Genomic DNA, 24672 nt, shown 5'->3' on the forward strand with positions numbered 1-24672 from the left:
TATAAAGTTCTAAGATGGACACACCAAAACATCTCATAATGCTATAAGGTCATTAACTCAGTAAAAGATGTACTTTGGTCGGCCCGAAGTTGTTGGTATACAAAACAAGAGCAATGCAAAATTTTACATGTGCAATAAAATTATTGCATATTATCAGTGTCTCTTATATACTATTTGTTATAATAGGCATCAAATGCAGCTCGACCTACTGAGTTTTTCAAGCAGGTTTTTTTTTATTGTTACTGCAGATTCCAATATGCATAACCTCTCAAACCTCTCAGCATACAGCGGTTAGGAAAGTTCCGCGCATGCGTACGTTGGGGACCCGAGTTCTGCAATACAGTATTCGGCTCCTCTCGTGGTTTTCCTCATCCGAGCCCCCGTATTACCCGGCGTGCAGCTTGGGGCAAGATGGAGGAGCCGAGCTAGTGAGGGATGTTGACAAACTAGAGACTAAAACGGGCCTTAAATCCGAGGAACGGCGATGCGAGGTAGGTGGGAATGGGGATGTGCGGAGGGAAAGGGCGGGAAAGGGAATTCCTTGGTCGGCCGGCCGGCTGATAAATAGCGATATTGAGAGGTCGGCCAGCACCGACGTTGGACAAAGCGGCCTGAATCACGGCAGAGCCCCTGGTCTTTTTAGGGTGGCATGCCAGGCCCGGCGTCCACTAGACCTGGAGGGAATTTGCTCCTGTGGCTGCCACTTCTCCTGACAAACCTCCTTCCTCGTAATCGGCGTTACTTTATCCAACCAACCCTGAAACTATAAAATAACATGCCTCTGAGAGGAAAAAAACATATCAACTTTGAGCTAATATTTGGGATAAATATTTAAAGTAACAAGTATAGACATTTAAATGAAGTTCAATAAAATTATTGATTGATAGTTTTAAACATTTTCCGTGTTAATCTACTGATAAATACCATTGAAATCTTGCACAGCTGAAGGAAAATTGGTTTAGTTAAAACAATCTTAAGAAGAAATCACGCTTATATCAGGAATGTTATATTTGGAATATAGTGGCCTGTGGACAATAGCTATCACAGAGAATATTACACCAGCTACTCCATAGGAAACAAAACATTGAAAAAAATCTGATTTTGGGATGTTCTGTCAACTTAAATTATCTGGTTCAGCCACTGCATGTTGTGTAATTATTCAGGAGATGGAATGCTACCTGTTAATTTGTCAGTGAAAGTACCTCACAATGTACTATCTTGTTATACTGAATGGTTTTGACACAAAACATCAGTGGTACTTTTTCTATAGATGCTGCCTAACCTGCTGAGATTCTCCCAACATTTTGTGTGCATTGCTCAGGTTTCCAGCATGTGCAGATTTTCTCTTGTGATACTTTGTTCTACTACTTTGAAAGATCACTTAGTGTGGAAAGGAAGTCATGTAAAAACATCAGAGTTACTTTGCAGGTCAGGCAGAATCTATAGATGGCCAGTACCATTCATCAGGACCGGAAAGAAAGGATGGAAGAAAGCAATATGACATGATCTTTTTGGAAAAATCAACTTTCTTATTATTTTTCTTTAAGTAAAGTATTGCATTTTGAAAATATTGTATTCTTCTGTCAATTAATAAATTCAGTCTTGCCATTGTTAGTCTCTTAACTATACTACTTAAGGTCCATAATGAATGCAAAATTAACATCTGATGTTCTGAATCAGAAGAGTATGAAATCTATTTGCAGGAAGTTCAAGATTGTGTTTTGCTTATTGGATCTTTCTAAAATTCATATTTCAGATTTTGATTGGTTTAGAACAAATTGCTACTTTGTATTAAATGACAATTATTAAACTTAATGGTAGTCGGCTTTATAAGCATGAATTATAATCAGTACAGCAAAAGAGATTTACAATGATTTGCTTAGCATTGTTCCTTTCTTTTAAATATCAAATTAGATCTGGATCATCATAACTTAAAAAAATAAGTATTTGAAAACTCATGTTTCTAATTAGTAAATCAGTTTTGTTATTTTTGTACTGCTTCAGCCTGACTTATGAGTCATTTTAGAGTATAGTGAATTCTGATTAATTGCAACACAGACCAGAATATTTTAGCCCAAGTTTCATAGAAATAGTTGAAAAGGTATAAAAAAGACAAATTACTGTTTAACTGAGTAACTAATCACATATTTAAATGAAATACAGAACAATTTAGAACTATACCAATATAGTGGTGATTGTCCAACATATCTGAGGACAGAAAACTTGTGCAGAAAAGTTTTTAAACTGGACTGGGTCATTGCACTGGGTCAGTTACACCATCTCAACTTTGGAAGTCCAAGATGCATGTCAATATCTTCAAGATCCTAAATGGTTGAAGTAGTAAAATTGTTTCACTTACGTTCCCCATCATTTCAGGCATTTCCAAACCCTCAATGCTTGAAACTGCAGAGAGCAAAATAGTTCTGAAATGTCCAACTGCCTATTTCCTGCTAACAGTGAGAAAAATTACTACCTTATGAACATGCAACTGATACTATTTAAAAACTGTTTTCTCTAAGCATAGTTTAGTGTCTAATGCTCAAACAGGCACATGACCGATGCTAGTCAAAAACTGTTCAGCAGCTGTGTTCTATCCCAACTAGGCAGCATAGTGTATTAAATAAACAACTGATTCCTCAATTAGTTTTTGTTCTTTAATAGGCGTCCTATTTAAGTGGTTGCCTTGATTAACCAGTGACCCAATTAAACAGAATCCAATGTACATGTTTTTACTTAACATGGAATCTTCTGCAGTGTTTAGGAAAATGTTCTCTTTTTTGAACTTTATTGAATAAACGCATATCTACAGACAATTAACGGCTATCAGTCCACATTTCACTGCCCAATGGTAAATACCTATATTAACAGTACCAGGGGTAGAAGAGAGTAGGAGCAAGAGAAAGAAGAAACAAAGTGCACATACATGCAAAATCAAACTTAGACATGATCTACATACTTTCCTTCACCCCTCAGTGAAGATTTACATCTATTTTAAATAAAATCATAGTCCTCATTAAATCAACTCAAGTCCCACATTTTACCACGTCCCTGCATGGGCCTGTCACTGTGCCAATTTTCTTTAAACAGCTTTTGATGAAGAGGAGGATATATATGTTCTATTTCTATTATGGTCAAGCATTTTGTGAAAATGTTCATTTCATCTCATTTTCTTTTCCAGTTTAAGAGTTTAATCATTACAAAGACATAAAGAGTATAAAATCCATGGACATGGATACCTTCTCTCAACTGTATTTTGAAAATTTTCAGAACAGAGGAGAACTTAGGATGCAGCAGTAGGTTTTCTTTCGCTAGTTCTTCACTAAACCCTTTCGAACTTCCGGTGTTCCTGAGAGATGATCAGTTTAATAAATTCTTTTTGTCAGGACATATGTTATATAACTGGAGCCAAAGAATACATAATAATATGAAAATTTGAAGATTTAAAATGTAATGGTGTGAAATCAAATCAAAATCTGAAATTATCATAGCTTTAATGGAGTGAACTGATCCAATAACATACAAATCATATAACAATTACAGCATGGAAACAGGCTATCCATTCTAGTCCATGCCAAAAGCTTACTTCCACGTAGTCCCACCGACCTGCACTCAGCCCATAACCCTCTATTCCTTTCCTGTCCATATACCTATCCAATTTTACTTTAAATGACAATACCGAACCTGCCTCTACCAGTACTACTGGAAGCTCGTTCCACACAGCTACCATTCTGAGTAAAGAAGTTCCCCCTCGTGTTACCCCTAAACTTTTGCCCCTTAACTCTCAACTCATATCCTCTTGTTTGAATCTCCTACTCTCAATGGAAAAAGCCTATCCACATTAACTGTATCTATCCCCCTCATAATTTTAAATACCTCTATCAAGTCTCCCCTCAACCTTCTACGCTTCAAAGAATAAAGTCCTGACTTGTTCAACCCTTATCTGTAACTTAGGTGCTAAAACCCAGGCAACATCTTCTCTGTACTCTCCCTTTTGTTGACATCTTTCCTATAATTCAGTGACCAGAACTGTACACAATACTCCAAATTTGGCCTCACCAATGCCTTGTACAATTTTAACATTATATCCTAACTCCTATACTCAATGCTCTGATTTATGAAGGCCAGCATACCAAAAGCTTTCTTCACCACCCTATCCACATGAGATTCCACCTTCAGGGAACTGTGCACCATTATTCCTAGATCACTCTGTTCTACTGCATTCTTCAATGCCCTACCATTTACCATGTATGTCCTATTTTGATTATTCCTTCCAAAATGTAGCACCTTACACTTATCAGCATTAAACTCCATCTGCCATCATTCAGCCCACTCTTCTAAGTGGCCTAAATCTCTCTGCAAGCTTTGAAAACCTACTTCAATATCCACAACGCCACCTATCTTCATATCATCTGCATACTTTCTAATCCAATTTACCACCCCATCATCCAGATCATTAATGTATATGACAAACAACACTGGACCCAGTACAGATCCCTGAAGCACACCACCAGTCACTGGCCTCCAACCTGACAAACATTTATCCACCACTACTCTCTTATCTCCCATTGAATCCATTCAACACTCTCTGTTGAATCCATTTTACTACTTCAATATTAACACGTAAAGATTGAACCTTCCTAACTAAACTTCCGTGCGGAACCTTGTCAAAGGCCTTACTGAAGTCCATATAGACAACATCCACTGCTTTACCTTCATCAACTTTCTTATAACCTCTTCAAAAAATTCAATAAGATTTGTCAAATATGACCTTCCATGCACAAATCCATGTTGACTGCCCCTAATCAGACCCTGTCTATCCTGATAATTATTAATACTATCTCTAAGAATACTTTCCATTAATTTATCCACCACTGATGTCAAACTGACAGGCCTATAATTGCTAGGTTTACTTCTAGAACCCTTTTTAAACAATGGAACCACATGAGCAATACCCCAATCCTCCAGCAACATCCCCTTATTTTTTTAATTGCAGCGATAAATGGATTATTGCTATATTCCTAGTATTATACAACATGGAAACAGACCTCAGTCCAACTCACACAAAAAGCAGTTTAAACATAAGACAGTAAGACAGGAGCAGAATTAGGCCATTCAGACCATTGAGTCTTCTCCCCATTCCGTCATGGCTATTTTATTGCCTCTCTCAACCTGTTTTCTTGTCATGTCTGTAGCCTTTGACATCCTGACTATTCAAGACACCAGCAACCTCTGCTTTAAACATAATTAATGATTTGGCCTCCACAGCTGCCATGGCAATGAATGCTACAGATTCACCACCCTCTAAAGAAATTCCTTCTGTCCTCTTGTAAAATGGATGTACCTCTATTTTGAGGTTGTGCTGTCTGACCCTAGACCAGGGGTTCTCAAACATTTTAATACTGTAGACCAGTATCATTAAGCAAAGTATCCCTGACTCACCCTCTATAAGAAACATCCTCTTCACAGCACTCCAGGCTTTTCAAAATTCAGTAGATTTAAATGACATTCCCTTCATTCTTAACAAACTCCAGTGAGTTCAGGCCCAGAGCTATCTAACGCTCCTCATAAGTTAACCCTTTCATTCATGGTATGATTCTCATAAGTCTGAACCCTTTCCAATGCCAACACATCTTAGAAAATGGGCCAAAAGCTGCTCACCAGCACTTTATAAAGCCTCAGCATTACATCCTTGCTATTGTAAAATCATGGAGAAGTACAGTACAGAAACAGGCCCTTTGCCATCTCGTCCATGCCAAAACCATTTAAACTGCCTTCTCCCAATGGTCTGCTCCAGGACCATACCCTTACATTTTGTGCATCTGTTATCCAATGTTATCCCTTCCAAACTCTAATTATATATTAGTACTATTGAAGTGAATGTTAACATTGCATTTGTCTTCCTTACTGCCACCTCAGCATGCAAATCAACCTTTAGGGAATCCTCCTAAGTCGCGTCCCACCTCTAATTTTTGAATTTTCTATTTATTGAGAAAATATTCTTATACCTTTATTCTTCTTCCAAAGTGAATGACCATATACTTCTCTATATTCCAACTACAATTCTAACCTGTCCAAGTCTTTCTTCAGGCAGCTTTCTCAACATTACCTGGCCTTCAATGTATTATTATATCACCTATCTTGGCCACAAAGCCATCAAATCCATTATTCACGTTGTTGACATGTAACATAAAAATAAGTAATCCCAATACAAATCCCTTTGAAACACCACTAGTTGCTGGCAGCCATTTGGATGGTTTTCTTCTGAGTTTTGTACGAACTCTTTGATTCCAACCAGTCAAAAACAAAACTCCATGCTAGTATATTTCTTTTAACATTAGGGGCTTTTATTTTGTTGTGCAAGTTCAATGTGTTAATTTGTTAAAGGCCTTCTGGAAATCCAAGTAGACACCATCTACTTACTCTGTTTTGTCTATCCTGTTTTTCATTTCCCCAAAGAATTCCCATTCAGATAAGATCTCCCTTAAGAAAACCATGCCTCAATTATCATATATCTTCAGGTACCCTGTAACCTCAACCTTAATAATGGACTCCAAAATCTTAAAAACCATTGAAGTCATCATCCATATTGTTGACATAGAAAGTGAAAAGAAGCAATCACTCTTTAAAAGAGAGGTTCAACGATATAAACTATGTATTCACTTTTATATCAGCTAGCTTACCTTCATATTTCATTGTTTCTTTAGTTTTTTTAGTTGCCTTTCATTGATTATTAAAAGCTTATCTGTCCTCTAACTTCCATCAAATTTTGCAATATTACATGCCCTCTCTTTTGCTTATATGCTGTATTTAACTTCCCTTGGCAGCCACCATTGCCTCATCCTCCTTTCAGAATATTTCTTCATCTGTGGGATTTGTCTATTCTGTGCCTTCAGATTTGCTCCCAGATTCTCCAGGTTTTGATGTTTTGCCATTTTCCTTGCTAATGTCCCATTTAACTCAACTCTGACTAGATTCTCTCTCATGACGTAAATTCTTTTAGTCCATAGTAATATCAATATATCGTACTTAACTTTAAACTGCAGGGTATTTTATATCATAGGATCACAGCTTTCTAACAGCTCTTTAAGTTCACTGATGAAATATAGTTCATTACACAACATCAGTCTTTCCTTTGTTGGGCTCAATCTCAAGGTGCTCCAGCATCAACTTAATTCCCTAAACCTACCTGAATACTGCCTCCCGTCACCTCCCTCCCACAAAATCTAATGGATTACCCACACGGAAGATGGCAGCCGGAACATCAAACCACAAACCCCACCCAACCCATCCCTAACACAAAAGCAAATATAACCCACATGGAAAATGTCAGCTGGAATATCAAAACCTAAACACACTCCCTCCCACAAAACCTAACATCACCTACCTGGAAAACGGCAGTTAGAACATTAAAATCCTATAACCCCATAATTCTCCCTTGCAAAAAAAAGTGACAATAGCAGCAAACTCCAAAACTCATTTTCATACATAAAACCTAATAGATTGTCCACACAGAAAAAGACCCAAGTATATCAGACCTTAAATTCTCAAACCCTCCCTCACACTAAAGTAACATATCATTCACCATTCAATCAGCAACAGGAAAGAAAACTGAAGGAGACCAATATTAATCATATATATCTCAGAGTTTCAAAACATCCTCCTGTCAATATTGTAAAACCACCACACAAAATCAATCTTTCTATGAAGAGTGACTGTCACTCCTGGTCCAGATGTCGCCAACCTGGCTAAAGACCACCATGAATCCTGGGGTCTCCATGAAGATCGACTGGTGATAACCTATGCATTTCCCTTGATACTTAAATCTTCTTTGATGCTTCAAAATGGAGTCGATAATGGAACCACACTCTTAGCTCTGGTCTTTTCTACACCATACGTCACGTCATGCTCTTGCTTCAATATTGGGACAACAAAGCTCTAGATTACCGTAAATTCCGGACTATAAGCTGCTACTTTTTTCCCACGCTTTGAACACTGCGACAACACTGCGGCCTATACTACGGTGCGGCTAATGCATATTTTTTTTTTCATGCCGCCAAAAACATTTTGCCTCGTAACAGTAGACCAATAAAATTGATGAGTAGTTCACAGAGGTCCAATGGAATTGTATGATAAATCAAGCGCACTTTCACAATTAAATTATTGTAAATCAGTCATTTGTACTCACCCTCATCAACATGGAAAACACTCGAAGAAAAGCATATGATGCAACTTTTAAGTTAAAGGTGATCAGTCTGGCGGTTGAAGAAGGAAATCAAGCTGCTGCACATAATCTTGGCATAAATGAATCGATGTTGAGACGGTGGAGACGCCAGCGTGAAGAACTGAGTCAATGCAAAAAGACGACAAAAGCTTTCAGAGGTAATCATAGCAGATGGCCCAAACTTGAAAACTTTCTTGAAGACTGGGTTAACACACAGAGAGCAGGCGGCCGCGGTGTTTCCACCGTGCAGATCAGACTGAAGGCTAAAGCAATCGCCACCAAAATGAAAATCGAAGATTTTAGAGGTGGGCCATCGTGGTGTTTTAGATTTATGAGACGAAAAGGCCTGTCCGTCAGGGTACGCACGACTGTGTCAGCAGCTTCCTCCCGACCACGAGCAAAAACTTGCTAACTTCCGAACATTCACTCAAACAAAGATAGCGGAGAATTCCATCGGGCCAGATGATATCATAAATATGGATGAAGTACCTTTGATGTTTGACCTGCCTCTCACTCGGACTGTTAATAAAAAAAGGTGACTCGTCCATCACACTGAAAACAAGTGGCCATGAGAGAACGCATTTTACTTGTGTTCTGAGCTGCACAGCATCCGGACTAAAGCTTCCACCGATGGTGATTTTTTAAGCGGCTGACAATGAAAGTTCAGTGAAAGCTGCCATCAAGAGTACAAACTCAATTCCAGCTGTGATTCCTGGGGGCACCACGAAGTATTTGCAGCCACTGGACATCAGCGTGAACCGGGCATTTAAAGTGGCGCTGCGCGTTGAGTGGGAGGCTTGAATGACGAGCGGCGAGAAATCCTTTACCAAAACAGGACGCATGCGAAGAGCATCTTTAACTCAAGTCTGCCAGTGGATCCTAAATGCGTGGAGCCGTGTCACAACATCCACCATCACCAGCGGGTTTCGAAAGACTGGACTGCTGTGTGATGAAGAGGACCGCGTGCGCTCAAGTGAGAGCGACAACGAAGAGACTGAAGTGAATGACAAGATCCTGAGGTTTTATTCAATTCGGACACTGAAGAAGAGGACTTTGATGGTCAGGAGGAAGATGAAGAAGGCGATCAATAACTTTTCCTGGTAGGCTGCAGTATATATTTTTTTTACCAGTCGTTAGGAGATATTGGAATGTTGTTCGTGCACTGTTCAGTAAAAAAGTATACGCAACATAATTTGTGTGTTACCGATACGTATGTATATTTAAAAGTAGCTGTGTTACAGGCACTGTTCGAAAAAAAGCATTTGCAATATATATTTGTTTATGTTACCATACGGATTTAATTAAAAGTTAAAAAATCCTCACGTGTAATATCTTCCTGTGTAAATATCTCATATTACAACGTGGGACACCTGCGGCTTAAAATCCGGTGCGGCCTGTACAAGTACAAAATTGATTTTCTTTCTAAAATTAGAGCGTGCGGCTTTTAATCAGGTGCGCTCTGTAGTCCGGAATCTACGGTACTCACTTGAAATCTAAATTGCACATGACAGGCTCCCAACAGTTTCAGAAACATGATAAGACAAAATGAGCAAGGAGAAGATAAAAAAAATATGAGTGAAATAATTGAAGAGATTGGCTACCTGGAAGAAATTGCCTGAGAAATTATTGTTCATTGGTGCCATCTTGACCAGAAGTACCCATTCCACATGACTATCATAGCATTAATTTTTCTATCTCCCATTAATTTTATCTTTGCAGTTTCTTAAATTCTACACAATGATTTTACATTATCCAAATCTATTTCACTTCTTCCTTAGGATTTGTTTTCATTCTTTTACCAATAAAGACTCTCCAATCCTTCTGTCCTCCTGTCTGTTCTTTCAATACAATGATAACCTTTGCTGATAAGCTCCCAACTATGATCTTTAGTCGTGACTCATCGATGCCTTCAGTGTCATACCTGCCAGTCTCTGTATACTGCACATATTAAGATATATAACACTTTCAGTCCTGTATTCATAATCCTTTCTGATTTTGCCCCATATTATACTTCAACTTATCCCACTGATTGAAATTCTGTCATCTGCTTGTTTTTCCTCACAACCTTATTACCCAGTACATTGACGTATGCCTACTCTCCTGTCCTCAGCCCTATCAATCTGGTTAACGTATTTCTACAAATTAAATCTTCCCCAACAGCTTCCCCAAGAATATTGGTCCCACTCTGGTTAGGGTTTTAAATTACCTTTTTATTCAGATCATACCTTCTCAAGAAGAGATGTCAGTGACCCAGACATCTGAAACCCTGTCCTCTGTCCCTCTTCCTTAGTCACTAATTCATCTGCAATACAGGTTTCCCCCGCTATTCGAAGGTAGAGCATTCCTATGAAATGGTTCGTAAGCCGGAATGTAAGGAAGCGATTACCATTTATTTATATGGGAAAAATTTTTGACCGTTCGCAGACCCAAAATCATGCCAAATAACACATGAAACCTAAACTAACAGTAACATATAGTAAAAGCAGGAATGATCTGATAAAATTGAAATACAGTCGGCCCTCCTTATCCACGGGTCCGCATGCATGGATTCAACCAACTGTGGATCAGGAAATCCTGGAAGTTCCCTCTGCAGCACTTCTTGTTTGAGCATGTACAGACTTTTTTTTTTCTTGTAATTATTCCCTAAACAATGCAGTATAAGTATTTACATAGTATTTACATTGTATTAGGTATTAGAAGTAATCTAGAGATGATTTTAAAGTACAAGCAGTCCCCAGGTTATGAATGAGTTTCATTCCCAAGTCCATCTTTAAGTTGGATTTGAAGTCGGAACAGGTACATCCGGTATTATTTAGAGTCAGTCAAATGTTTGTCTTAGTATATAGTACATATTTTACCTTTCTATGAATATAAAACACTTAGGAAATGTATATATTTCAACAATTAAATCATTGCGTTGCTTAGTAATAATTGTAGCTTTCATCGGGGCAGGGTCTTTCACATGCTCCATTAAAATTGTTCCAATTATCGACTGACTGTAGCCTAACGCTTTTCCAATGACCGATGGTGTTTCATCTCTTTCCAATCGCTTTATTACTTCCACTTTATTTTAAATTGTGAACATCGTTATTTTCATGAACAGAAACACTGCAGATTCAGGGCTGAACCGCCAGGTCCTAATGTCCACCACACTGAGACAGGTTAAATAAGTTCTGGGGTTCCACTGGGTCCTAAAGACCACTGCACTGAGACAGGTTAGATAAGGAACTTGAGCCGCGTTTTTTGGTAACTGCGGGGTGTCCAGGAGCCAATCCCTCGCAGATAAGGAGTTACAGCACTGTCCACTGCAGTGAAAATCTTACTGAAGTGCTCTCGGCAGAAGCACTCTTTCCAGTAACCTTTAATGTATGAAGCTGCCAAATCATACCAAATAACACAAAAATACACAGCCTATATAAAATAGAAATAACGTACGTCCAGTGTAGTTTCACTTACTGGAATTGGGAAGACAGCAAGTCCACTGATGATGGTGTGTTAGGCTGAGTTGTCAGAGGTTGGGGTGGTGGGAGACTGGGTGTCATCTCATCGTCATCTGTTTCCATCAGGGCAGGCAGGTCACCTTCTATGTCTGCTTGTCTCGAAGTCGAAGGTCGAGTTTTGTCATCTGCTATGGCTGATGTGGAAGGCTTGAAAAATGACAGTATGCTTCACTGCTTAGCCTCGCACATTTTTCTATCATATAGTTCTTTGTAAGCACTCAAACCATCCTGTAAATATGCCCTAAACATACGTAACCTTTCAAAGTTAAAGTCATATTTTTCTGCAATCATTGCAGCGTTGTCAATCACAACGAAAATCTCACGCAATTGCTTCCCATTCAGTTCCTCGATGTCTTCACTTTCGGGCTGTTTGCTACTGCATTCGGCTTCAATTGTTATCCATTCCTCGTCATCAGCTCTTCATCTGTCAGTTCTTGGTCATGGGATGCCAAAACCTCTTCAACATCATCTTCGTCAATTTCCACAAACCCTTAGCCAAACTCAGTATATCCTTCCTTCGTTCACCATGAATGAAATGCTTAATTATGTCTAGTTTTACGCTAAGTGTAACACCCTTACTCGCTCTTTTAGGCTTTTTTGATACCTTAGAACTGATCTTGCTAACAGATGCACAAAATAAATCAACATAAAGCTCAGATGCTCACAGGCACGTGTTTAAACAATGCTGGCTAGAATGAAGTTCCAGGAGAGGAGCTTGGCTGCTCGGAGCGCGCTACCTTTGTTCGTAACAGTGAAAACACCTTCCGTTAGCAAAAACAGGTAACCAATGTAGGTCTTTTGTAATGGCAAGGTGTCATAAAGCGAATGTTTGAAAAATGGGGACACCTGTACCTTTTCCTGCACTGACTAGCATGTGGTACTGGGAGTAATCCAGAGATTACTAACTTGGAGGTCCTGCTCTTCAGCTTCCTTCCTAATTCCCTATACTCTGTGCAGACCTCTTCCCCCTTTCTAGTTATATCATTGATACCATTGTGCACAATAATCTCTGGCTGCTCACCCTCCTTCGAGAATCTTCTGCAGTTTTGAGAAATCTTGAACCACTTCACCTGGGAGGTAACACACCATCCTGGTGTCTTCTGTGGCCACAGCATCTCTTGTTATCTCTCTAGCTATTGAGACTTCATCACTATTGGTCTGCCTGACTTCACCTTTCCTTGCTTACCCTCAGAGTGGACCACAATGCCACTGGCCAGGATGCTGCTACTGTGCCCTGCTAGGTCATCCCACCAAGCAGTATCCAAATAGGTATACTTACTGTGAGGGGAGTGGTCACAAAGGAACCCTGCACTGGCTGCTTACTCCTTTTATTTCCATTTCTGTTAAATTCCTATCTTTGAGGTTTCCAGCCTCCTAGCCTCAGTGACAAACAAAATGCACAGGCCATTAACTATGCCCACAAAGATATTCATAAATTTTTGCACTGAAACATGGTATTTTGAAATCCAAACCTCTGTTGGGTCTCTTGGTAGTATCCTCCAAAGGAGATCTGCAACATACAATTGGTGGCCGCTTTATTAGGTACTTGAATTGAACTCATTGTGGTTTCTATAGTCCACCCATTTCAGAGAATGCTCTTTTGCACACCACTGTTGTAATGAGTGATTATTTGAGTTATTGGTGACTTCCTGAAAACTTGCAATCCACTATTGGCTTCGTATGAAAAGGGTTTGTATTTATAAAAATGTGCTGAGAGTAAATGCAAAGGGGACATCTTTTATTAGTAATTTTATTTTGTAGGAAGCTGTAAGTAATGCACACTCTGAATTACCTTTGAAATGTTTTCCCTTTGCCATTTTTCCTTACATGACATCTATATTCATTGTTTCATCCCTTAACAGGACCAGATTAACCTTTTGAGTAATGCCTTTGGCAGAGTATGTTGAAATTGAGTGCAAAAGGCAGATTATGACAAAAGCAAATTTAGGTCTGGAAGTATTGTGTTTCTCAATATTTGGTAAATAATTTGGATAAGTGAATATGAATATGAAAATTGAGTCCCACCAACTTACTTGTACTCCATTAAAAGAATGAATAATTTTTTACTTGGTATCTATGAAACTGAATGATTATAATGTCACAGACAAGAGGAAAATTAATCCACTAATGAAAACAACCACTGTAACAATGTTTTAGATAAAAGTTTTCGTCTACTCAAAATTATTAATGACCTTTAGTGCCATTGTATTAAGAAATCAGTTATTAATGCAGTATCATTGATTGCTTTGGATATCACAGAGCATTTAAAATGTGTTTGTAATCCTTTCAAAATATTTAACTGTGAACACTTAGCTGTTGCATGTCTAATATTTTGTCCTCTCATTACTTTAGGTGTGTGCTGTCAATCTGACTGAATAATCTTAGACCTACATCATGAGCATTGTCCATGACAAATTAGGTAATGAATTCCTCAGGAATGGTGGGATGGAACCAAACTTGTCTTCTGGCATGATCATGTTCAGTCACCTCCCACCAATCACAAATATTTCTAGCCTTGCTGCTCATTCTGTCATACCATCTGTACCTCAGGATTTGATCCTCAAAAAAGATCCTGATGCTCCAACAGAAAAATACTCATCAGAATATGTGCAGCCCCTCTCGGATGTTAAAGAGAAGAAATTCTCCGCGCATGATGGATTTTTATTTTTTAAAAATAAGCTCCTTGAGGAAGAGGAGTTGGGCAGGGGACAGAGCATCTTGACCCAAACCCTTACTCATACTGGTGTAGTAAGTATACTGTTTTCCATTCAAAGCCTTATATTGCTTGACTGTTGAATGTTATAATGGAGTTAAATCAGTTGATTTCCAATTAATTTCTATTAATTTCCTTTTCTCCAATATTACAAGAAACAAATTCCTCCTATCATTTTATGATTCGACATGCTGATAACTCTTGAACACATCCACTTTGGCAATAATGCTTTATTAGCAGATTTGCACAACTTACACAGGTTGGGATCAATGTTGCATTTCATTGGTATACTATACAAAGCATTCATCTGTTGAGTAAAATATCCTTTAACTAGTTAATTTAGGTTTATTTTTTAATCACTTTTTCCCTTGTTTATCACAGTGGTAAGAAATAAAATAAGTTTGCTAAATATAAGTGATTCTGCAGATACTGAAAATCTTGAGCAACACACACAATGCTGGAGGAAGTATGGCAGTTTCTACGGAGGAAATGTTTTGCATCAGGACCTCTCAATAAGACAGAAAGGCCAGAATAAGCATATCAAGGAGATGAAGGAGAACTATCCAGCAATTGTTAGATGAAATTAGATGAAGGGGAATGTGGGTGGGGAAGGGGGTGAAGTAAAAAGCTGGGAGGAGGAAATGTAAAGAAGAAGGAATCTGATTGGAGAGAAGAATGGACCATGGAAGGCGGAAGGGCACTGAAGGGAGGTGATGGGTAGGTAAGGAGAAGGAAAGGGTTAAGAGAGGAACCTGAATTAGGAGTGGAAACAGAGACAAGGGAGAAGGAAGGACATTGGTAAATATTCATTCTTTATAATTTAATGTGTATAATTTAATGTAATGTGCTCTTTCTTGATGATGGATGTGTATGAGTAGTTACACAGTGTTCACTCAAATTGAAGTTCCTTTAATTGGACATCATGATCACTGAATCACACTGTAATATCAAAAAATAGAAACCAGATCTTCCATCTAATGCCACTAGTGTCTCCTTCTTGGTTAAGTCCCTTTGTACCCACATCTGTGACACTTCCCACTCTTGATCACTTCACCACAGTCATTTTTAAGTTCCCTGGCCCTTATTTCGCTATGGAAGTCTAGACCTTAAACTGGGGTTTAGACTTCTATTGAGAAAGTCTTAGAACCAGTGTGCACATGATGTTGAAGTGCATACTGGGTATTTGGGGTTTTTGCTTATTCACACTCTGTGAAAGCACCCACCACACTCCAAACTTTGCTTGCTTAGTTTGAACAATGTGCTGTCTCAGAATTATTGGCCCTTCCTCCCTAGAACCACTCATTTGTACAAAGCACTTTTTACAATGGGGTCGCTCCTTCCACGACATTCTGTGACATCTTCCCTTGTGCCCAGCTCCACCAGAAAGACCCCAAATCAGACCAATGTTCTTCTGAAAACTCTTTCCCATAGCTCTCTAGAACCTTTTCTCCCTTCATATTTTCCTGATTGGCTGACCCACATTCCAAATTTGGACAACATAGGTCCTTATCTTAGCCAAAGCCAAAACACACTTTCAAGCATGACTCACTGCTTTTTCAGAAAACTGTTCATATAAGTTACCTCACAGCATGGCAGTGGAAATCTTAACCACGTCATTACATATACTGGGAGAAAAATTCTTGAATAAATTATTGTCTTGGACTCAAACGTATGTTTAATAAGCTTGAGGTATTATCATATGATGTAAACACAGCACAATATGAGACATGTGGCTTCCTGCTTGCATGTTATACAAAATTAGTTCTAAAGTTCTTTTTTACTTGTTGTTTGGAACAGCGTGACCATATACGCTATTGTACTGACATTATATCAAGTATTCAATAAACATTCTGACAGTTTTTTTAAGAAACATACAATATAATAGAGAAATACAGCCTTTTATCTGAACAAATTCATTACAACATTCAACTATCCACTTATTCTCATTGGGTCTGGTAATAGTTGAAGAAAGGAGCTGTTTATCCTTTAAAATATCTTTACTTTTTCTTTTACTCTTGCAAATGTTCCCTTACAAGTAAACAGCAAATAGGCTTTTAAAGGCTGATACCAATTTTTTGTTAATTCCATTCTAAATTGTCATAACTTGTACATTTTTTTAAAAAAAAATTAGTTTCTTCACTTTGTAATCCCTATGCAAGCAAATTTGTGAACTCTTCATAATTACCTGGTTTTCTGCATTAATTATTTGTAAAATGTGGTCTGATCTTCTTCTAAGCCACAATAATGGACAAACACAATACTATTAGCAAGGAAGTGATTTTATTCACAACTTTATAGAACACATTGTTTAATCATTCACAGCCCAGGCTGGAATAAGTATGTGAATTCTTTTAGTTAATAACTGGTAGAACCTCCTATAGTAGCAATAACATCCATTAAACATTTTGTATAGCTACTGATCAACAGTGATGAGGAATTTTAGACTATTCCTGCATGTAAAACTGTTTTAGTTCATAAGTATTTCTAGGATACCTTGCATAAACAGTCCTCTTCAGGTAACACCACAGGTATTTCAATTGGGTTAATCTGGCCATTCCAAGAGACAAGCAACACACACAAAATGCTGGTGGAACTCAGCAGGCCAAGCAGCATCTATAGGAGAAGCACTGTCAACGTTTCAGGCCGAGACTCTTCGTCAGGACTAACTGAAGGGAAAGATACTAAGAGATTTGAAAGTAGGAGGGGGAGGTGGAAATGCGAAATGATAGGAGAAGACCGGAGGGGGTGGGATGAAGTGAAGAGAAGGAAAGGTGATTGGTGAAAGTGATACAGAGCTGGAGAAGGGAAAGGATCATGGGATGGGAGGCCTAGGGAGAAAGAAAGGGGGAGGGGAGCATCAGAGGGAGATGGAGAACAGGCAGAGACAGAGAAAACAACAAACAAATATGTCAGAGATGGGGTAAGAAGGGGAGGAGGGGCATTAACGGAAGTTAGAGAAGTCAATGTTCATGCCATCAGATTGGAGGCTACTGAGCCGGTACATAAGGTGTTGTTCCTCCAACCTGAGTGTGGCTTCATCTTGACAGTAGAGGAGGCCATGGCTAGACATATCAGAATGGGAATGGGACGTGGAATTAAAATGTGTGGCCACTGGGAGATCCTGCTTACTCTGGTGGACAGAGAGTAGGTGTTCAGCGAAACAGTCTCCCAGTCTGCTTCTCCTATAGATGCTGCCTGGCCTGCTGTGTTCCACCAGCATTTTGTGTGTGTTGCTTGAATTTCCAGCATCTGCAGATTTCCTCGTGTTTGCTCTTTAAATTCACTACTGCGAAGCCTCTGCCAGTGATGGCTACACTGAAGAAGTTTAAATCTTCTCTTCAATGAGAGTTCAGAGAAACTCTCTCGTTGCTCTCCATCTATAATTCCTTCGGCCCTTCAACTTTTTGATCATATTTTGACCCAGACCCGCTATTACAGCCATATGTCCTTCGTTGGAATGTGTCTCCACTGCCAACTGACTCCAGTTGGCTTCAGGATCCACTTTCGAGCCTCTCAATTTGGACCTTCTGAGGATCCCAGGTATTCACATTTAATTGACTCTGCCTCCCGTTGTTTCTCCCGTCGAGCTCTGAGGGCGGCACTCTCCATCATGAGAAGGTACCTGGTGTCCCTATCACAATCCCTTCCACGCTACCGGGACACCTTCTTCTCTGTTTGCAATGGACCTGTCCATAATTTCATCCCCCGTCAGATCCATGCATGCATTCGCTGTTTCTTTGACTTTATCACGTCCTGCAAGGATCGCAAGATCTTCAATCTGCAGACCCCAGAGCGTGCTGGCTCCACCAGTAGCGGGCATGGACTTCGTAACACAGCCCTGGGCTCGGCCGTTGATCTCGGCTGCCCCAGCAACCCAGGGCATATTCAAAACCTGGATTCCAGCACCATCAACGTGGGTTCCAACGACCATGGATACACCTCAGCCATTGAGCAACCCAGTGTGTATTGAAAACCCGGACTCCAGTGTCTCTAACGCGGGTTCCAATGACCATGGACAGCTTCAAAGTGATTGCGCAACCACTGAACTCCAGGCCGGGTCTTCACATGCTGCGATTGTGTCTCCTGTCTCCCCTTCCCCCACCACCACTCTGCCATCCCGTCTCCCCTTCCCCCACCACCACTCTGCAATCCCCTCTCCCTCAGATCCCATCGTCAGCTCCTGGGCCCTCAGAGGCTCCATCTCCCTCTCACCCCAACCCTTCCCTCTCCACTGACACTACCAGCCTCCCTTCCCCCTCTGATCCCATCTCTCATCTGTGCCAAGTCTTTACCAATCCCTCCAACCTTCAACTCTCTGAGGCAGAGCGATCTGTCCTCAGTAAGGGCCTCAGCTTTGTCCCCCTTCGCCCACACATCAGTGAGTTTCGAGTACGCCATGACGCTGAACTCTTCTTCTGCCAGCTCCATCTCCGAGCTTACTTCTTTGACAAGGACTCTCCTACTCCCACCGATGACCCCTTCTCCCATCTTCAATCGTCCTCCTCTTCATGGACACCCCGCTCTGGTCTTCGGCCTGCTCTGGATCTCTTTATTGCTAATTGCTGACGGGACATCAACCGTCACGACTTCACCGCACCCTGTTCCAATTCCAACTTCACTCCTTCCAAACACTCTGCTCTCAGCTCCCTCCGCATCAATCCCAACCTCACTATAAAATCCACTGATAAGGGGGGAGCTGTTGTTATCTGGTGTACTGACCTCTACCTGGCCAAGACATAGCGATAACTCTCTGATACTTCCTCTTATTTACCCCTTGATCATGACTCCACTAAGGAGCACCAGGCCACTGTCTCCTATACCATCACCAACCTTATCAGCTCTGGGGATCTCCCATCCACTGCCACCAACCTCATAGTTCCCACACCCCGCACTTCCTGTTTCTACCTCCTACCCAAGATCCACAAACCTGCCTGTCCAGGTAGACCAATAGTTTCAGCTTGCTCCTGCCCCACTGAACTCATTTCTGCATACCATTACACTGTCTTATCCCCCCCCCCTTGCTCAATCTCTTCCCACCTTTGTTCATGACACTTTGAATTTTTTCAATGATTTTAAGTTCCCTGGCCCCCACCGCCTTATTTTCACCATGGACGTCCAGTCCCTACATACCTCCATCCCCCAACAGGATGGTCTCAAAGCTTTTCGTTTCTTTTTGGATTCCAGACCTAACCAATTCCCCTTTACCACCACGCTCCTCCGTCTAGCGGAATTAGTTCTTACTCTCAGTAATTTCTCCTTTGGCTCCTTCAACTTCCTCCAAACCTAAGGCGTAGCCGTGGGCACCCACATGGGTCCCAGTTATGCCTGCCTTTTTGTTGACTTTGTGGAACAGTCCATGTGCCAAGTCTATACTGGTATCCGTTCCCCTCTTTTCCTTCGCTACATTGACGACTGCATTGACGCTGCCTCTTGCAAGCATGCTGAGTTCATTGACTTCATTAACTTTGCCTCCAACTTTCACCCTGCTCTCAAATTTACCTGGTCCATTTCTGACACCTCCCTCCCCTTTCTTGATCTTTCTGTCTCCATCTCTGTAGACTGCTTATCTACTGATATCTACTATAAACCTACAGACTCTCACAGCTACCTGGACTATTCCTCTTCCTACCCTGTCTCTTGCAAAAAAGCTATCCCCTTCCCACTATTCCTCCATCTCTGCCACATCTGCTGTCAGGATGATGCTTTTCATTCCATGATGAAGGAGATGTCTTCCTTTTTCAAACAAAGGGGCTTCCCTTCTTCCACCATCAACTCTGCTCTCAAACGCATCTCCCATTTCCCGCACATCTGCCCGCCACTCCCCACTCAGGATAGGGTTCCCCTTGTCCTCACCTACCACCCCACCAGCCTCCAGATCCGACATATAATTTTCAGTAACTTCCGCCACCTCCAACGGGATCCCACTACCAAGCACATCTTTCCCTCCCCCCTCTTTCTGCTTTCCACAGGGATCGCTCCCTGTGTGACTCCCTTGTCCATTTGTCGTCGTCCCCAGTCCCTTCCCACCGATCTCCCTCCTGGCACTTATCCTTGTAAATGGAACAAGTGCTAATCCTGCCCTTACACTTCCTCCCTCACCACCATTCAGGGCCCCAGACAGTCCTTCCAGGTGAGGCAACATTTCACCTGTTAGTCGGCCGGTGTGGTATACTGCGTCTGGTGCTCCCGGTGTGGCCTTTTATATATCGGTGAGACCCGACACAGACTGAGAGACCGTTTTGCTGAACAGCTACGCTCGGTCCGCCAGAAAAAGCAGGATCTCCCAGTGGCCACACATTTTAATTCCACATCCCATTTCCATTCTGATACGTCTATCCATGGCCTCCTCTATTGTCAAAATGAATCCAAACTCAGGTTGAAGGAACAACACCTTATATACCAGCTGGGTAACTTCCAACCTGATGGCATGAACATTGGCTTCTCAAACTTCCATTAATGCCCCTCCTCCCCTTACCCCGTCCCTGACATATTTGTTTGTTGTTTTCTCTGTCTCTGCCCATCACTCTGCCTGTTCTCCATCTCCCACTGGTGCTCCCCTCCCCCTTCCTTTCTCCCTAGGCCTCCCATCCCATGATCCTTTCCCTTCTCCAGCTCTGAATCACTTTCACCAATCACCTTTCCAGCTCTTAGCTTCATCCCACCCCCTCCGGTCTTCTCCTATCATTTCGCATTTCCCCCTCCCCCTCCTACTTTCAAAACTCTTAGTATCTTTCTTTTCAGTTAGTCCTGACGAAGGGTCTCAGCCCGAAACGTTGACAGTGCTTCTCCTTATAGATGCTGCTTGGCCTGCTGTGTTCCACCAGCATTTTGTGTGTGTTGCTTGAATTTCCAGCATCTGCAGATTTCCCCGTGTTTGATTCCAAAAGACAAATTTTCTTCTTTTTAAACCATTCTATCGTTGATTTACTATTGTGTTTCAGATCATTGTCTTGGTGCATCATCCAGTTTCTATTAAGCTTCAGGTGAAGAAACACTAACAGACATTATCCTGTAAAATGCCTTGATACAATTTTGAATTCATTGATCTCTCAATGATTGCAAGGTGTGCACATCCTGAGGCAGCAAAGCAGCCCCATACCATGATACTCCTTCCACCATGCTTCACAGTTGGGTATTGGTTGCAGTGCCCTTTTTCCTCCATATTGATCTGCATTTCTGCCAGAAAGTTCTTTTATCTCATCTATCTATAGTATATTGACCCAACATTGTGGAACATCTAGGTGGTCTTTTGCAAACTTGAGAAGTTCAGTTTTTGTTTTTGGAGAGCAGTGGTTTCCTCCAAGGTGTCCTTCCATTAACACCATTCTCATTTGGTTGTGCTCTTGTGAGATTTGCAGCATATTCAGTCCTAGGGAGAGTAGCAACAGTACTGGATTTTCTCCATTAGTAGACTATTTCTCCTACTATGGACAGATGAACACAGGTCTTCAGAAATGCTTTTGTAACTTCTCCAGTTTGTATCTACAATTCTTCTAAAGTCCTCTGAAAAAAGCAGGCTGTGTCAGTAACCTGACTTTATGTGTCTTTTTGATAGGACACCTCTACAACCTACAGCTCCAATCTCAACTCATTAATTGGAATTGCTGGACAGCTTCTGTCCCAAAATTCTGAAATTTTTTTGTTACCTGGACAGTGCTTGATTAAATAGTGTACTCAACATTATGAGAAGTACACATTTTTGTGTGTTATTAGTTTAGGCAGATTGTGTTTGTCTTATTGTAGCTAAGATGAAGATCAGACCGTATTTTATGAAAAAAAGTTATTTACAAAGGGTTCACAAACTTTTTTACAGATACATGTGAAAAGTACTAGCTTTTACTTAACCATTTATATGAGCATTACACAATTATCTCACCAGATATTTTTTTTCAACAATTGGCTGGTGAGTTATTTTACACAACGTCAGAAGTGGTTTAATTGGGTGCCAGATATTTGAAAGATTTCCTTATTTGAACATAGTATATCTAATAAAAAAGCTTTCTTGTGATGATTGTTGGTTTGAGAGATGGTGTTTCTTTTAATAAATTGTGTGTAATTTCAAAGATTCCAAAGGTACCATTTAATGTCAGAAATGTATACAATATACATTCTGAATGCTTTTTCTTTGCAACCATCCATGAAAACAGCGGAGTGCCCCAAGAATGAACAACAGTTAAATGTTAGAACCCCAAAATGCCCCCAAGGCCCCCTCTCTCCCACACATAAGCGGCAATGAGCAATGATTCCCCCCACCAGCAAAAAAAAAGCATCAGCACCTATCACTGAGCACTTAAGCTTGAGCAAAGCATTAGCAAAGACACAGACTTGCAGTACCACAAAGACTACTTGTTCACCCATTATTCAGCATGAGACATAACAAACAACTTGCAGGTTTACGATGTTAAAGTCCATTGCATCATTTTTTCTAAGCTCTCTGCCCAAAGATTTTGGGTCTCTGGGCACACAGCCAGAGATCTTCTGTCTGCCATGACATCCTGATCTCCTACTGGGACGCCAACCTTCAATCTGCCTGTCTCCAGAACCACAAGATCTCGGACCTCCAAAAGTGAGCTAAACTCTTAGGTTGTGTCCTTCGCATGTCAAATAACGGCCAGTAGTGAAACCCCTGGAGTGGGTACCATTTCCGCAAAGAACCAAAGATGTCCTTTTGTATAGTATGTTTCCTATACAGATGTACAAAGAATTAGCATTTATAAAAACAATTTAACAGTCCTTGCTGTTACTACAGTGGCGCTAGAAAGTTTGTGAACCCTGTAGAATTTTCTCAGTTTCTGTGGAAATATGATCTAAAATGTGAGTCCTAAGTCCTACAACTAGATAAAGGAAAACCAATTAAATAACACAAGAGCATTCTATTGCTCATTTATTTAATGCAAAAGATGATCCGGTGTTACATGTATTTATTGAAAAAGGTATGTGAACTCCTGTGGTCACATATACAAAAGTTATTTGGAGTCAGGGGTTTCAGTTAACAAGCTGAGATTGGAGGTCCAGTTTGTAGATGTTGCCCTGCCCTATCAAAGAGATACACAAAGTCAGGTTACCGGTTTAACTTCATAGAGCATTGTCATAGCCAGTTTATTTTACCTCAAGCTTTTTGAAATGGTGTTAATGTATATGATCAAATAATATGTTTGCTTGGTACTGGAATTGATTTGGCTCTACATAGCTTCTGCTGCTATTTCAGTTTTTCTAATTTCATCTTGCCTTCATTCTTTTAAATACCAAACCTGAACTAGAAATATTTTCCCTTTTGATTTTTTCCATACATTCATTCTCAAAGTTCCGGTGTATATTGAATTGCAATTACAGCAGGAATCTCTTCAGTACCTGCAAGTTCCCTTTTTTTTTAAAGTGTTTACTATAGAAGAACAAAAATGAATAATTTCTCCTTTATTTAACTTCTTCCAGTCACATGTCAGATTTGAAAACGATTACCTCAATGTTCCTAAACAAGGGATTGTTAAGAGGGCAAACAAACAAAATTCCCAATCTCAGGATACAAAACCCAAGCGGAAGCAAAGTGAAACGACCAAGGTAGGGTTCTGTCAAGGCATGGATTACCCCAAAATGGCTTAGAAAACTGTTTAAAGTATTGTTATTTTTTCAGACTATTTATTTATTTCAGCAGATTTTATAGCAATTTTAAAGCTTAAACTGGGTAAATTCGAGGTACTTAAGAACCTGTGGTTGAATGCCTATGCAGAGTTCCTGAATACAGAATTACCCCACACAGTTTGTAGTTGAAGAGGTAATAACGATATCTTTCATAATACGTTTTTAGTATTTAGTTTCTTTGTTTGAAACTTCTCAGAATGAAACAAATGAACGTACATAATATGATGAATTAAAATATCACTAATGGGTTTAAAATAGCAAAGAGTAGAAACTGGATTAATCAGGGAAATTTCAAGTAACAGTGGGCATGAAAGTGGGGAAGTGTTTAATTAGTATTTATCTGACACATTTTTGGCACTTATACATTATAACAAGAACACTTAAGATTAGATCTGTTTTCATATGATTAGCAGCTCTTGCGACTGTTGTGTTGCAGTTTTGTCAGGAAGTTAATGTACCAGCCACAAGCATTTTCTCACAATATTCCCCTATATTCATCCGTTTCTTTGTATAATGAATCTCTTGTGGTAGATGATGTGAAACTACATTATCAGTATATAAAGAGGAGCATGTGAACATAAACTATATAATTTGTAGAT

At 40.2% G+C, this 24672-nt stretch overlaps 1 protein-coding gene across 2 annotated transcripts in view; it reads left to right on the forward strand.

Annotated features, from left to right (window-relative positions):
• The first annotated feature begins 400 nt into the window (after window positions 1-400).
• Window positions 401-24672, forward strand: part of LOC132385327 (zinc finger protein 281-like) — a 32353-nt gene continuing 8081 nt past the window's right edge. The window contains exons 1-3 of one of the 2 annotated variants that reach the window (XM_059957341.1): window positions 401-491; window positions 14074-14469; window positions 23867-23992. In XM_059957341.1, coding sequence (XP_059813324.1) covers window positions 14116-14469; window positions 23867-23992 — 480 coding nt within the window. In that variant the 5' untranslated portion in view covers window positions 401-491; window positions 14074-14115. The remainder of the gene's footprint in view (window positions 492-14073; window positions 14470-23866; window positions 23993-24672) is intronic. The other variant, XM_059957343.1, reaches the window with a different exon arrangement.

This window comes from Hypanus sabinus, chromosome Y (assembly GCF_030144855.1).
Source record: "Hypanus sabinus isolate sHypSab1 chromosome Y, sHypSab1.hap1, whole genome shotgun sequence".
Classification (NCBI taxonomy): Eukaryota; Metazoa; Chordata; class Chondrichthyes; order Myliobatiformes; family Dasyatidae; genus Hypanus; species Hypanus sabinus.